The following is a 12,351-nucleotide window of genomic DNA, read 5'->3' as shown; positions in this document are numbered from 1 at the left end:
CATTGGACGTAATCAGTTGTTAGCGTGTAGTGCGCGAGTGAACATTGAGTTGGCTATGCACACCTTAGAGCCGAATGGAACGCGCAGCTTTGCTGGCGATTTGTCGAAGAGGCTCTTGGACTGCTTTCAGTTCACACCTGAGCAACTGGCCGGGCGTGGAGAGCAGCCGTACATCTCAGACCTGGTGTCGGATAAGGTAGCGCGCGGCGAGTTCTTCTATGGCATTGAGATAACCGCCCAGAGCGGTGGCAAGCTCACCTGCGTGGACTTCAACCGGTTTCAGCCGATTCTGCCCACCCTTATCAGCATCGTGTGGCTGTGCCACTATTGGGACGTAACGCCCATGGAGCGGGTGGATTCGTTGCAGATGATACGACACCTGGAGCAATATATACCGGCCATGCCCCACTTCAGCATCTACATGATGACCAAGGAGCGCATCGATGAGTTTCTCGCTCTCAACTTTAAGAATCTGCTGGCAGTGAGAGGCAACAGGTGGGACGATAATCAATTCTATACCTACGGGTATCAGCTAGTCGAGCATGCTCGACGTGCTCGCAAGTGTGAGTCTTCTTCCTCTCCCTCTCTCACTGAGCTTCATAACTGAGACGCTTTCTCCTCTTGCCACAGCCAACTTAACAATTGCCATTCCGGGATATCCGCTGTGCCACGTGGGCTCGGATAGGAGGAGCTCCGATATGCTAAAAAACTTAGAGCACTTAAAGCAGAAGGTAAGAGCTCTTCGAAAGACATGTGTCTTAATATACCCTGTGCATTTGTGGTTCATGGGTGCTTTGGTGCTATGACAAAGCATGTAACATGACCTTAATATACCCTGTATAATAGATGATTTGAGTGGGTTTAACGAATGGATGAATTAATTAAAGATATATCTTTCCCCTGAGACTCCATTGGGTATATGACTTTCAGTATAAACAGAATTTCTGAAATGATATATCAATAGCCCAGCTCTTGTCTGAGTACTACGTCCAGGGTATTTTCTAATCGCGCCCTTATCAACGAGATCAGTTTTGTTTTGAACCCGTTAATTATGTGCGCTTATCAGCTTCAGTCTTATATTTGTTTTCACTTTTGCAGATTGATAACGGGGCGGATCTTATAATCACTCAGATGTGCTACTCGGCCGAGTTGCTAGTCGAATATTTGAGATGCGTGCGCAACGCAGGCATCGTAACACCTATAATGGTGGGCGTGGTAGTGCCCGAAAGTTTGAAATCCTATAAGACAATTCAAGCGATCACAAGCATCGAATTGCCTGCGGAGAAACGTGCCGAGCTGAGGAAAGTGGAGAGTGACAATGCAAAAGTGCGCGAATATTTTGTCCAATTGGCATTAGGGCTTATTCAGAAGGTGCTGGACGCAAAGCTAGACGTGTATGGTGTTCAGTTTTATACGATGAATCGCTTTGGCGGAGTGCACGAAGTGTTAAACAGGCTGCAGCAGATGGGCATATTGAAGGAAACGCCACAGGAAGCTTGCGGTGATTCTTAATCAAATTCGTATTCCATATGACGCAAGCAGATGTATAGCCAAAATTTAGCCAATTTTACATACTCACTAATGATCAAAATTTTTAGTTTAAACAGAGATGATCAGAATGTTTAGTTTAAAGAGAAAGAACAAAAATAAAACTAATATGCAATAAATGTATGTGAAAAACAAGAAAGGCTTAACTATCGATATAAAATACCACCACTAACCAAAAACAACAATCGGATAATTTTTGAAGTTGTTACAGATACGGCAGGCAAGACGTTCATCCGAAAACATAAATACAAATACACATATATACATATATCCATACATACGAATACGCATTCAAAATACCAAGCTCGTCGACGCTTAGATACCCTTCATATCAATAATCTATGCATAAAAGATCTCTTTATATAAGAGAGCTGAAATCTTTGACAAATTTGCAATGCCGCTCGTTTTACAAGGAGGGAAAATTTAAAGCACTTACCGTACATGTACATACACACATGCATGCATACTTTAGAGAGAGCGAAATTTCATGTAAGGAAAAAAACCGAAACACAAAGTTCCGATTACCTCTACTTAACTAAGCTTATGTTATGTCGTTCAGCTCTCTTCCTTGTTGGCGAAGCGAGAGTATGAGTTGAAAAATGTTTTGTGTACAGTATGGCAGTAAAATATTTGTACACATTATTTGTTAATTGAAGTTCACTTGAATGCAAATATATCCAAAAATTATTACCGTTAATACAGTTTATTGTAAATATAATCAAATATTATTGTTATTATTATTATTATTATTATTATTATTATTATTATCATTATTATTATTATTATTATTATATTTGTTTTTATCTTTTAACTTATATTTGTTCTAGATTAATGCATTAGAGAGCTTTGGGTGGTAATGCCCGACTGGGAAATACCTTGATCTTCGTCCCATGTAAGCAGTTAACGTTCTATCTTCACACTCACACTCACACTTATCTGTATCTAACTTACCAATTATTTCCGACTAACGGAAACATTTTCATCTATAAGATTCGAACTCATGTCTGACAAATCAAATACGAGTAAAGAAATATATATTATTGCCCATGTCTCACTCACCTGCCATGCCCCTACCACACGCGGCCCTCCGTAACTGCTCAAGTGACTTATGCAGAACTCAAGTCTCAGCTGACAAGTCCCAAGCACACGTCACTCGCAATTGCAATTCTATAAATAGAACTCAAAGTAGGGTTGACGCATTTCAAAGTTCCTTTTGACCCAATGTTTGCTCTCATAACTTCTGTGTTACTTAGCAGAGTCCAAAGGAACTTTCAGCAAATGAGCCATATTGAATATGTGGAATGTAGTATTAAAGAATTCAAAACAGAAGCAGATACATATGAAAAGAAATGCAAAATTGGGAAGCTCTAGCTGCAAAGATGTGAGAGAAATGATTTACAAGCTGAAGCTCGATTACATGGAGACGGGAAAAGTTATCGATCATTTGAGACAAACGTGATCTGCGAGACTTATAGAGGGAACTACGTAACAAATTTGATTTCTCAAGATGTTACAAGTTCCAAAATTGGCGGACAGACAGAAGAATGACCAGAAGGATTGACGGAAAGACAGACGGAAAGACAGACAGAGAGAAGGATTGGCGTCAAATCAGACAGAATGACGGACAGATAGAAATAAAGGCAGACAAAAGAACGGAAAGATAGAAGGACAGGCAGGGAGAAGGACGGACAGACAGAAGATTTGACGGAAAGACAGGAATGCGGAAAGAAGGACGAACAGATAGAAAAGCGGACGGAAAGACAGTCAGACAAAATGACGGATAGAGAGAGAGAGAGAGAGTGAAACTGACATAACTATGGACGGACAGACAGAAGGACAGGTAGAGACAAGGATTGATGGAAAGATAGACAGAACGACGGACAGATAGAAGTACGGATAGAGAGATGGACAGGCAGACAAAAGGATTGACGGAAGACAGACAGATCGACAGAAGGACGCACAAACAGACCGTCGACTCGACTGTTTTTCCTAGTGAATATCACTTCAATTTTATACAAACGGAAACGCCTTCTCCTGCCTACTTCACACATTTCAGCAAAACCATTATACCCGGAATTTTCATTCTCGCTCAGTCCAAGGCATGCGAATACTAGTTACACAATGCCGTTTAATTTATAGCCTCTTTAAAATATTGGGAAGTAAAAAACCCCTTTACTTCTCGAACTCAGTTCGTTAGAATAAAGCGTAGCACACATAGAGAAGCTAGTTGAGTAGTACGAATATTGTGTATGTTAAAGTAGAGGACGAGGTAATATTCGTGCACGGAGCTATCGGGCGTCGCAATGTGTGTCAACGGGACCCGAAACCAAACCGCAGCAGCGCTGCTTCTCCGGCACGTAAGGACAATCGCCCAGCATCGCGTCTCTCAGCTCATTGGACGTAATCAGTTGTTAGCCCGTAGTGCGCGAGTGAACATTGAGTTGGCTATGCACGCCTTAGAGCCGAATGGAACGCGCAGATTTGGTGGCGATTTGTCGAAGAGGCTCTTGGACTGCTTTCAGTTCACACCTGAGCAACTGGCCGGGCGTGGAGAGCAGCCGTACATCTCGGACCTGGTGTCGGATAAGGTAGCGCGCGGCGAGTTCTTCTATGGCATTGAGATAAGCGCGCAGAGCGGTGGCAGGCTCACCTGCGTGGACTTCAACCGGTTTCAGCCGATTCTGCCCGCCCTTATCAGCATCGTGTGGCTGTGCCACTATTGGGATGTAACGCCCATGGAGCGGGTGGATTCGTTGCAGATGATACGGCACCTGGAGCCATATATACCGGCCATGCCCAACTTCAGCATCTACATGATGACCAAGGAGCGCATCGATGAGTTTCTCGCTCTCAACTTTAAGAATCTGCTGGCAGTGAGAGGCAACAGGTCGGACGATAGTCAGTTCTATACCTACGGGTATCAGCTAGTCGAGCATGCTCGACGTGCTCGCAAGTGTGAGTCTTCTTCCTCTCCCTCTCTCACTGAGCTTCATAACTGAGACGTTTTCTCCTCTTGCCACAGCCAACTTAACAATTGCCATTCCGGGATATCCGCTGTGCCACGTGGGCTCGGATAGGAGGAGCTCCGATATGCTAATACACTTAGAGCACTTAAAGCAGAAGGTAAGAGCTCTTCGAAAGACATGTCTTGATATACCCTGTGCATTTGTGGTGCATGGGTGCTTTGGTGCTATGAAAAAGCATGTAACATGGCCTTAATATACCCTGTATAATAGATGATTTGAGTGGGTTTAACGAATGGATGAATTAATTAAAGATATATCTTTCCCCTGAGACTCCATTGGGTATATGGCTTTCAGTATAAACAGAATTTCTGAAATGATATATCAATAGCCCAGCTCTTGTCTGAGTACTACGTACAGGGTATTTTCTAATCGCGTCCTTATCAAGGAGATCGGTTTTGTTTTGAACCCGTTAACCTTATACGATAGTTGCTTATCAGCTCGGCTCTGACAATTATTTGCGCTTATCAGCTTCAGTCTTATATGTATTTGTTTTCACTTTTGCAGATTGATAACGGGGCGGATCTTATAATGACTCAGATGTGCTACACGGCCGAGATGATTGTCGAATATTTGAGATGCGTGCGCAACGAAGGCATTGTTACGCCCATAATGGTGGGCGTGGGAGTGCCCGAAAGTTTGAAATCCTATCAGATAATGCAATCGATCACAGGCATCGAGCTGCCTGCGGAGGAACGTGCCGAGCTGAGGAAAGTGGAGAGTGACAATGCAAAAGTGCGCGAATATTTTGTCCAATTGGCATTAGGAGTTATTCAGAAGGTGCTGGACGCCAAGCTAGACGTGTATGGTATTCAGTTTTATGCGATGAATCGCTTTGGCGGAGTGTACGAAGTGTTAAAGAGGCTGCGGCAGATGGGCATATTGAAAGAAACGCGACGGGAAGCTTGCGGAGATTCTTAATCAAATTCGTATTCCATATGACGCAAGCAGATGTATAGCCAAAAGTCAGCCAATTTTACTTACTCACTAATGATCAAAATTTTTAGTTTAAACAGAGATGATCACAATGTTTAGGTTAAAGAGAAAGAATAAAAATAAAAATAAAATGCATTAAGTGTATGGAAAAAACAAGAAAGGCTTAACTATCGATATAAAATTCCATCACTAACCCGAAACATATCCATACATACGAACACGCTTTCAAAATACCAAGCGCTTCGACGCTTAAATACCCTTCATATCAATAATCTATGCATAAAAGATCTCTTTATATAAGATAGCTGAAATCTTTGACAAATTTGCAATGCCGCTCGTTTTACAAGGAGGGAAAATTTAAAGCACTTACCGTACATGTACATACACACATGCATGCATACTTTAGAGAGAGCGAAATTTCATGTAAGGAAAAAAACCGAAACACAAAGTTCCGATTACCTCTACTTAACTAAGCTTATGTTATGTCGTTCAGCTCTCTTCCTTGTTGGCGAAGCGAGAGTATGAGTTGAAAAATGTTTTGTGTACAGTATGGCAGTAAAATATTTGTACACATTATTTGTTAATTGAAGTTCACTTGAATGCAAATATATCCAAAAATTATTACCGTTAATACAGTTTATTGTAAATATAATCAAATATTATTGTTATTATTATTATTATTATTATTATTATTATTATTATCATTATTATTATTATTATTATTATATTTGTTTTTATCTTTTAACTTATATTTGTTCTAGATTAATGCATTAGAGAGCTTTGGGTGGTAATGCCCGACTGGGAAATACCTTGATCTTCGTCCCATGTAAGCAGTTAACGTTCTATCTTCACACTCACACTCACACTTATCTGTATCTAACTTACCAATTATTTCCGACTAACGGAAACACTTTCATCTATAAGATTCGAACTCATGTCTGACAAATCAAATACGAGTAAAGAAATATATATTATTGCCCATGTCTCACTCACCTGCCATGCCCCTACCACACGCGGCCCTCCGTAACTGCTCAAGTGACTTATGCAGAACTCAAGTCTCAGCTGACAAGTCCCAAGCACACGTCACTCGCAATTGCAATTCTATAAATAGAACTCAAAGTAGGGTTGACGCATTTCAAAGTTCCTTTTGACCCAATGTTTGCTCTCATAACTTCTGTGTTACTTAGCAGAGTCCAAAGGAACTTTCAGCAAATGAGCCATATTGAATATGTGGAATGTAGTATTAAAGAATTCAAAACAGAAGCAGATACATATGAAAAGAAATGCAAAATTGGGAAGCTCTAGCTGCAAAGATGTGAGAGAAATGATTTACAAGCTGAAGCTCGATTACATGGAAACGGGAAAAGTTATCGATCATTTGAGACAAACGTGATCTGCGAGACTTATAGAGGGAACTACGTAACAAATTTGATTTCTCAAGATGTTACAAGTTCCAAAATTGGCGGACAGACAGAAGAATGACCAGAAGGATTGACGGAAAGACAGACGGAAAGACAGACAGAGAGAAGGATTGGCGTCAAATCAGACAGAATGACGGACAGATAGAAATAAAGGCAGACAAAAGAACGGAAAGATAGAAGGACAGGCAGGGAGAAGGACGGACAGACAGAAGATTTGACGGAAAGACAGGAATGCGGAAAGAAGGACGAACAGATAGAAAAGCGGACGGAAAGACAGTCAGACAAAATGACGGATAGAGAGAGAGAGAGAGAGTGAAACTGACATAACTATGGACGGACAGACAGAAGGACAGGTAGAGACAAGGATTGATGGAAAGATAGACAGAACGACGGACAGATAGAAGTACGGATAGAGAGATGGACAGGCAGACAAAAGGATTGACGGAAGACAGACAGATCGACAGAAGGACGCACAAACAGACCGTCGACTCGACTGTTTTTCCTAGTGAATATCACTTCAATTTTATACAAACGGAAACGCCTTCTCCTGCCTACTTCACACATTTCAGCAAAACCATTATACCCGGAATTTTCATTCTCGCTCAGTCCAAGGCATGCGAATACTAGTTACACAATGCCGTTTAATTTATAGCCTCTTTAAAATATTGGGAAGTAAAAAACCCCTTTACTTCTCGAACTCAGTTCGTTAGAATAAAGCGTAGCACACATAGAGAAGCTAGTTGAGTAGTACGAATATTGTGTATGTTAAAGTAGAGGACGAGGTAATATTCGTGCACGGAGCTATCGGGCGTCGCAATGTGTGTCAACGGGACCCGAAACCAAACCGCAGCAGCGCTGCTTCTCCGGCACGTAAGGACAATCGCCCAGCATCGCGTCTCTCAGCTCATTGGACGTAATCAGTTGTTAGCCCGTAGTGCGCGAGTGAACATTGAGTTGGCTATGCACGCCTTAGAGCCGAATGGAACGCGCAGATTTGGTGGCGATTTGTCGAAGAGGCTCTTGGACTGCTTTCAGTTCACACCTGAGCAACTGGCCGGGCGTGGAGAGCAGCCGTACATCTCGGACCTGGTGTCGGATAAGGTAGCGCGCGGCGAGTTCTTCTATGGCATTGAGATAAGCGCGCAGAGCGGTGGCAGGCTCACCTGCGTGGACTTCAACCGGTTTCAGCCGATTCTGCCCGCCCTTATCAGCATCGTGTGGCTGTGCCACTATTGGGATGTAACGCCCATGGAGCGGGTGGATTCGTTGCAGATGATACGGCACCTGGAGCCATATATACCGGCCATGCCCAACTTCAGCATCTACATGATGACCAAGGAGCGCATCGATGAGTTTCTCGCTCTCAACTTTAAGAATCTGCTGGCAGTGAGAGGCAACAGGTCGGACGATAGTCAGTTCTATACCTACGGGTATCAGCTAGTCGAGCATGCTCGACGTGCTCGCAAGTGTGAGTCTTCTTCCTCTCCCTCTCTCACTGAGCTTCATAACTGAGACGCTTTCTCCTCTTGCCACAGCCAACTTAACAATTGCCATTCCGGGATATCCGCTGTGCCACGTGGGCTCGGATAGGAGGAGCTCCGATATGCTAATACACTTAGAGCACTTAAAGCAGAAGGTAAGAGCTCTTCGAAAGACATGTCTTGATATACCCTGTGCATTTGTGGTGCATGGGTGCTTTGGTGCTATGAAAAAGCATGTAACATGGCCTTAATATACCCTGTATAATAGATGATTTGAGTGGGTTTAACGAATGGATGAATTAATTAAAGATATATCTTTCCCCTGAGACTCCATTGGGTATATGGCTTTCAGTATAAACAGAATTTCTGAAATGATATATCAATAGCCCAGCTCTTGTCTGAGTACTACGTACAGGGTATTTTCTAATCGCGTCCTTATCAAGGAGATCGGTTTTGTTTTGAACCCGTTAACCTTATACGATAGTTGCTTATCAGCTCGGCTCTGACAATTATTTGCGCTTATCAGCTTCAGTCTTATATGTATTTGTTTTCACTTTTGCAGATTGATAACGGGGCGGATCTTATAATGACTCAGATGTGCTACACGGCCGAGATGATTGTCGAATATTTGAGATGCGTGCGCAACGAAGGCATCGTTACGCCCATAATGGTGGGCGTGGGAGTGCCCGAAAGTTTGAAATCCTATCAGATAATGCAATCGATCACAGGCATCGAGCTGCCTGCGGAGGAACGTGCCGAGCTGAGGAAAGTGGAGAGTGACAATGCAAAAGTGCGCGAATATTTTGTCCAATTGGCATTAGGAGTTATTCAGAAGGTGCTGGACGCCAAGCTAGACGTGTATGGTATTCAGTTTTATGCGATGAATCGCTTTGGCGGAGTGTACGAAGTGTTAAAGAGGCTGCGGCAGATGGGCATATTGAAAGAAACGCGACGGGAAGCTTGCGGAGATTCTTAATCAAATTCGTATTCCATATGACGCAAGCAGATGTATAGCCAAAAGTCAGCCAATTTTACTTACTCACTAATGATCAAAATTTTTAGTTTAAACAGAGATGATCACAATGTTTAGGTTAAAGAGAAAGAATAAAAATAAAAATAAAATGCATTAAGTGTATGGAAAAAACAAGAAAGGCTTAACTATCGATATAAAATTCCATCACTAACCCGAAACATATCCATACATACGAACACGCTTTCAAAATACCAAGCGCTTCGACGCTTAAATACCCTTCATATCAATAATCTATGCATAAAAGATCTCTTTATATAAGATAGCTGAAATCTTTGACAAATTTGCAATGCCGCTCGTTTTAAAAGGAGGGAAATGTAGCTGAAAATTTAAAGCACTTACCGTACATGTACATACACACATGCATGCATACTTTAGAGAGAGCGAAATTTCATGTAAGGAAAAAAACCGAAACACAAAGTTCCGATTACCTCCACTACTTAACTAAGCTTATGTTATGTCGTTCAGCGCTCTTCCTTGTTGGCGAAGCGAGAGTATGAGCTAGTCAAACGCATTGTTGAAAAATGTTTTGTTCTACATGTCCTATGTACAGTATGGCAGTAAAGTGTTTATACACATTATTTGTTCATTGAAGTTCACTTGAATGCAAATATATCCAAAAATTAAAAATTAATTAAAAAAATTAAATTCGTTAACACAGTTTGTTTGAAATAAAATCAATTAAATGCATAATTATTTAAATAATTAAGTAAAAGATATAATGCCCATAACCCAATGCTCACTTTTTGTGTTGTGGTACAAGTGTTTTCGAAACCACTGTCAATTGATTTTAGCGCTTTGCTTTTAAGCAGATACCGTTAGAATTGTGCAAAATTATCCTCTTTTCTCTCTTCTGTGCCATGCTTACTTAACGATGTATTTAGCCTCTCATTCGATATGCAGGGCATTCTATATTTAAAATGCACTACAGTCTGGCAACGCTTTCAGCGCACTTCGAAAATAATGCAACTGCTGCAATCTGTAATAAGAATATGTTAAGAAGCACCAAAGGGACAATTGAAGTCGAGGAGATCTCTGCTGCGACCTATGCGGAGTTTCTGCTAAAGCACGAACATATTTTAAAGGACGAGGTGACTATGCTGAGCTACAAGGCAGCTATCGAAGCAAATGCGGAACTCTTTCATCAGGCCACAGTGCTCGAAGTGGGCTGTGGCAGTGGCGTGCTCTCCTTGTGGGCGGCCCAGCAGGGCGCTGCAAAGGTAATTGCCGTGGAGTCGAGTGCCGTGTGCCAAGTCGCGCGCCAGCTGGTGAGGCACAATCGAATGGAGCATGTGATCGAGGTGATCCAAGAAAATGTGCAGCAACTACAGCTGCCCCCAGTCGACATCATCATCTCCAAGTGGATGGGGTAAGCATGGTCAGCTGGTAAGCTTCTCTATAGTGCTGCCTACACTTTTAGCGCTTGTCTGATGTATAGCTCCGCTTTGGAGGCTGTGATATATGCCCGGGACAAATGGCTCAAACCTGGTGGCTGCATATTTCCTCACCAGGCCAATCTCTATATGGTAGCAGCAGACCAGCCACGGGAGCAGCAATCTCTGCCAGACTATTGGACACGTTACTCCGGCCTCGATTTGCGTCTTGCTTGGCGAATCATGCAACAAACACCTGTTATCGACTGCCTGGATGCTGCTCAGGTGATCACCCAATGGCAGCTGCTGCGTCGCTTCGATCTGAGCACGCTAAGCAGCCACGAGCTGAGCTTCACTGTGCCCTTCAAGCTGCGCGCCTTGCGCCAATCCCTGGCCAAATGGTTTGTGCTCTACTTTGACTTTCGTTTCCCAAAGCTAAAGCCAATTACAACGAGTCCAAGTGCTCCGCCTACCCAATGGAAGCAAGCGCTCTTCCACATCGATGCTCATCTCCCACTCTGCATTAGAGATGTTGTGAAAGGTACATTTCAGGTGAAGAGGGCCGTACGTCATCTGGATTTTGACATCGATTGGAGCTTCTCGAATGAATTGGTTCAAGTTCAAATGCATAAGCAAATCTATCGCATGCAGGCAGGGCCGGATGCTGTGTAGCTGATATTGAAGATCACTAAAATCTTTCAACTTATATATGTATATTATAAGACTTGACCTATATGAGTTATATATATAGAAATAGATATATTTTATAATATTAGAAAGAACTAAAAATGTTTTGTTTTTACATTATTTACATAAGGAACATATTAAACAATTACATATTATTTCAAATATGAATTTATGTAATAATTTAAGATAATATAATTCCAATAGGATCCTTTTTCCTTATTCTAACTATATGAATAATCGATAATCTATGTATTTTAAAAACTAAATAAAGTTGAATACATAGTAATTATAATGATAGCTTAAAATAAATATGTATTAATAATATAATATTATAATATAACATAGAATATGTATTTATTTATGTTTTACATATAATTAAATATAAATTAAGAATTTTACTATTGATCAAAACTAAATTAAAATATATTTTAAATAAGCTCGTATCGAAAATGTATTGAAAATATTTATATAAAATATTTTCGCAATGATAAAAATAAGTCAGCAATGATATAAAAAAACTAAAATGTTTTCTAAATACTCTGCGTATTAACGAATTCATTCATTCATAACTAATTCATTTTACAAAAACTTCATTTCATTTAATTTCATTATTAAAAATATTAAATTGTTTATAAAACAAAATATTATGACATATATTTTATATATTTATAGCTAACTTTCCTCAAAAAAAAAAAATAAAAAATGTTTACTAGAAAATTATATTTATTACTTTTTTATAAATAAAATAAGATAAAAGCTGTATATATGCATAAAATATTTATAACAGTAATTCTTATTTATCTATAGATAATTTTCCTCAACTTAAAAATTTTATATTAATTTTTTTAAACT

General features: G+C 40.8%; 4 protein-coding genes across 4 annotated transcripts in view; all 4 read left to right on the top strand.

Moving 5' to 3' along the window:
• The window catches only part of LOC111601129 (methylenetetrahydrofolate reductase 2-like), a 1,801-nt gene extending 252 nt beyond the window's left edge, over nt 1–1,549 (top strand). Inside the window, exons 1-3 of the mRNA XM_023317585.2 lie at nt 1–563; nt 631–731; nt 1,099–1,549. The exon at nt 1–563 is cut by the window's left edge and continues 252 nt beyond it. Of these exons, the coding sequence (XP_023173353.2) occupies nt 1–563; nt 631–731; nt 1,099–1,512 (1,078 nt within the window). The 3' untranslated portion in view covers nt 1,513–1,549. The remainder of the gene's footprint in view (nt 564–630; nt 732–1,098) is intronic.
• A 2,149-nt stretch (nt 1,550–3,698) lies between these two features.
• On the top strand, nt 3,699–5,667 carry LOC115483195 (probable methylenetetrahydrofolate reductase). Its single transcript, XM_030224389.1, has 3 exons — nt 3,699–4,503; nt 4,571–4,671; nt 5,079–5,667. Exons 1-3 carry the CDS (start codon nt 3,852–3,854, stop codon nt 5,490–5,492), a joined length of 1,167 nt encoding a protein of 388 aa, XP_030080249.1. The 5' UTR covers nt 3,699–3,851; the 3' UTR covers nt 5,493–5,667.
• A 1,926-nt stretch (nt 5,668–7,593) lies between these two features.
• Nucleotides 7,594–9,558, top strand: LOC111593115 (probable methylenetetrahydrofolate reductase). Its single transcript, XM_030224388.1, has 3 exons — nt 7,594–8,396; nt 8,464–8,564; nt 8,972–9,558. Exons 1-3 carry the CDS (start codon nt 7,745–7,747, stop codon nt 9,383–9,385), a joined length of 1,167 nt encoding a protein of 388 aa, XP_030080248.1. The 5' UTR covers nt 7,594–7,744; the 3' UTR covers nt 9,386–9,558.
• An 823-nt stretch (nt 9,559–10,381) lies between these two features.
• Nucleotides 10,382–11,484, top strand: LOC111593135 (protein arginine N-methyltransferase 8-like). The gene is made up of 2 exons (XM_023305735.2): nt 10,382–10,808; nt 10,878–11,484. The coding sequence occupies exons 1-2, from the start codon at nt 10,432–10,434 to the stop codon at nt 11,482–11,484; spliced, it is 984 nt and encodes a 327-aa protein (XP_023161503.2). The 5' UTR covers nt 10,382–10,431.
• Nucleotides 11,485–12,351: the final 867 nt, after the last annotated feature.

This window comes from Drosophila hydei, unplaced genomic scaffold (genome assembly GCF_003285905.1).
Source record: "Drosophila hydei strain 15085-1641.00,03,60 unplaced genomic scaffold, DhydRS2 tig00000001-arrow-pilon, whole genome shotgun sequence".
Classification (NCBI taxonomy): Eukaryota; Metazoa; Arthropoda; class Insecta; order Diptera; family Drosophilidae; genus Drosophila; species Drosophila hydei.
This window is presented reverse-complemented; position numbering and strand designations above follow the sequence as displayed.